This window comes from Amblyraja radiata, chromosome 30 (genome assembly GCF_010909765.2).
Source record: "Amblyraja radiata isolate CabotCenter1 chromosome 30, sAmbRad1.1.pri, whole genome shotgun sequence".
Taxonomy (NCBI): domain Eukaryota; kingdom Metazoa; phylum Chordata; class Chondrichthyes; order Rajiformes; family Rajidae; genus Amblyraja; species Amblyraja radiata.
In genome coordinates, this window is record NC_045985.1 from 9,696,338 (window position 1) to 9,699,489 (window position 3,152).

Consider the following 3,152-nt stretch of genomic DNA (forward strand, 5'->3'; position numbering starts at 1 on the left):
TTATAGGAGCAGAATTAGGCAACAAAGCGCATCATGTTTACTCCGCTACTCAATCCTGGCTCATATACAGGGTCTTGGTGAGACCACACCTGGAGTATTGCGTACAGTTTTGGTCTCCTAATCTGAGGAAAGACATTCTTACCATAGAGGGAGTACAGAGAAGGTTCACCAGACTGATTCCTGGGATGTCAGGACTTTTATATGAAGAAAGACTGGATTGACTCGGCTTGTACTCGCTAGAATTTAGAAGATTGAGGGGGGGATCTTATAGAAACTTACAAAATTCTTAAGGGGTTGGACAGGCTAGATGCAGGAAGATTGTCCCCGATGTTGGGGAAGTCCAGAACTAGGGGTCACAGTTTAAGGATAAGAGGGAAGTATTTTAGGACCGAGATGAGAAAATCATTTTTGTGTGGGGATCGTTGGTGGGTGCGGACATTTCAAGTTGGTTGATCTGGGCCGAATGGCCTGTTCCCGCGTTGTTTCTCTAAACTAATCCAAAAAGAACACACATGGGCGTTGAAGACAATTCAATAAATTGAACGAGGGACACGATGATCGCCACATGGTCTTGAAGGAGAATTTGGGCGACAGAATGTTGAGGTTGGATGAGGTGACAGTGGAGATGTACAGTTCCCGCTGTGGCTTGGGAGATGGAGTGGGTTAAAATGGAAGTGAGCCAGAACCCTTTGCCCGGGATGGAAACGTCCAAGTCTAGAGGGCAGAACTGTAGGGTGATAGAAGCACAGTTCAATAGAGGTGTTGGGGGGCAAGTTATTTACACATAGTAGCGGGGGCCAGGAACACATTGCCGGGGGTGTGGTGGCGGCTGATACGATGGTTGCGTTTAATTGGCTTTCAGATAAGCACATTGAAGTGCATGGAATAGAGGGATATGGGTCGGGTGCAGGCTGAGGAGGGCATCATGTCGAAGCAAAGAACTGCAGACTCTGGTTAATACACAAAAGGATTGAATAAAACCCACTGTAGTAATTCAGCGGGTCCGGCAGCTTCACTGGAGAACATGGATCTCCAGAAATGCCCATGTTCTCCAGAGATGTTGCCAAACCCATTGAGTTAATTCAGTATTTTGTGTCTTATAAAGAAAGACGTTGCCTGTTGAAAAATAAAGATAATTTTACAGGGAAAGGAAGCCCTTTTTTGGAGAAGGGTTTTGTTTTTGGTGTAATCGTAAATATTACTGAACAAGATAACGCACTTGTCCATTTGTCGATATGGTCATTTGCTAAATCCAATTCCGATTCTTCTCTTCCCTTTAAGTCTTTTCACCCATTCATTAAGTAGAATGTTGGCCCAACGAAACCATAATGTTGCAAGGTGACCTCGAGTAGCAGCAATACTGAAAGATAAAATATGAGCCTTGACTATAGTCGACGGAGGGAGCAGGGCTAAAGTACAAATGTGCAAGAAAGAACTGCAGATGCTGGTTTAAATCGAAGGTTGATACTAAATGCTGGAGTAACTCAGCGGGTGAGGCAGCATCTCTGGAGAGAAGGAATGGGCGATGTTTCGCGTTGAGACCCTTCTTCAGACTGATGTCAGAGGAGGGGGCGAGACAAAGATAGAATGTCGTCGGAGACAGTAAGACTGGTGGGAGAACTGGGAAGAGGAAGGGGATGGAGAGAGAAAGCAAGGTTTCGCTTGGGTAGTTTATACCCCAGCGGTATGAACATTGTATTCTCTAACTTCTGATAGCCCTTGCTTTCTCTCTCCATCCCATTCTCCCACTAGACTTACTGTCTCCACCTACATTCTAGCTTGGGTGCTGTCTGTACGGGGTTTGCACGCTCTCCCCGTAACGTGCGTGGGTTTTCGCCGAGATCTTCGGTTTCCTCCCACACTCCAAAGACGTACAGGTTAATTAGTTTTGGTAAATGCAAAAATTGTCCCTAGTGGGTGTAGGATAGTGTTAATATGCGGGGATCGCTGGTCCTGCTGGGCCGAAGGGCCTGTTTCCGGGCTGTATCTCCAAACTGAACTAAACGTACAAACTCCGTACAGACAGCACCCGGCTCTCTGGCGCTATAAGCACCGTAAGGCAGCAAGTATACCGCTGGTCTTTATAAAAGCTGCAACTACCACCATTTATTAATTATTAATTAAGGCATTTCCATGATAGAAAGGATTTAATTTCAATCATTCATTTAAGGTGCAGTGGAGACACTTGAATTTGCGTCTCTGGATATGCCTCTGGATTCCTCGTTCAGTAACGTCATCTCTGCCTCGCCACCGCACCTGTTGGTGCCACAGATAGGCCCCTGACCCGCTACGTTCGTCCAGCAGTTTGCATCTGCAGTCCCGTGTGTCTCAACTCGCAGCCGTCTCTCATTGAATACCAATTCTGCCCACCGCCGCCCTAATTCCCCTGTTCCTTATCCTCTCACTCTTACCCTGCACCCACTCCCACATCACCCCCTCCCACCCTCATCACCCGCACCTATATCGGAGCACCCGGAATGTCGATGGTGATAGAGTCACTGGATGTGAAAGTGGATATGAAGTACTAGGCAACGATGCAGAGGAGGTTTACCAGAATTAGGATTTCATTACGAGAATGGAGAGGTCAGACCGACTATGGAAAGTTTTCTCCGGACCGCCGGAGGTTGAGGGGAGACTTGATGGAAGTCTATCGAATTATGAGAGGGGTGGGCAGGTTACACAATCAGAACCTTTTACTGAGAGGGGAATATTTAATAGTAGAGAGCATAGCGATAGGATGAGAGGGGCAAAGTTTAAAGGGGATGTGTGAGGCAGGTTTTCTACCCCAATGATGGTGAGTTTCTGGAACGCGCTGCCAGGGATGGTGATGGAGGCTGATACGAGACAGGCGGTGAAGAGATGTTTGGATAGGCACGTGAGTATGCAGGTAATTGAAGGATATAGATTATGTTCAAGCAGGTAAGAGTTGGTCTTGGCATCATATTCAGCACAGACACTGTGGGCCGAAGGGCTGCTCCTATGCGTACTGTTCTTTGTTCCATACGGATTGTGTCTTCGCATTGTGGATATTCCGGGATATAACCTGACACTTGAAGAAACCTCCACATCAGCGCTGTAGAATGGATCCTGACTGTTCGCATCATGGCCTGGTGCGGCATTTCCAACGCACACGAGTTGCACTACCGCCTGCC

The 3,152-nt window shown here is 47.2% G+C and overlaps 1 protein-coding gene across 1 annotated transcript in view; it reads right to left on the reverse strand.

Moving 5' to 3' along the window:
• Window positions 1-3,140: 3,140 nt before the first annotated feature.
• Window positions 3,141-3,152, reverse strand: part of LOC116989951 — a 4,995-nt gene continuing 4,983 nt past the window's right edge. Inside the window, exon 3 of the mRNA XM_033047506.1 lies at window positions 3,141-3,147. Within this exon, the coding sequence (XP_032903397.1) occupies window positions 3,141-3,147 (7 nt within the window). The remainder of the gene's footprint in view (window positions 3,148-3,152) is intronic.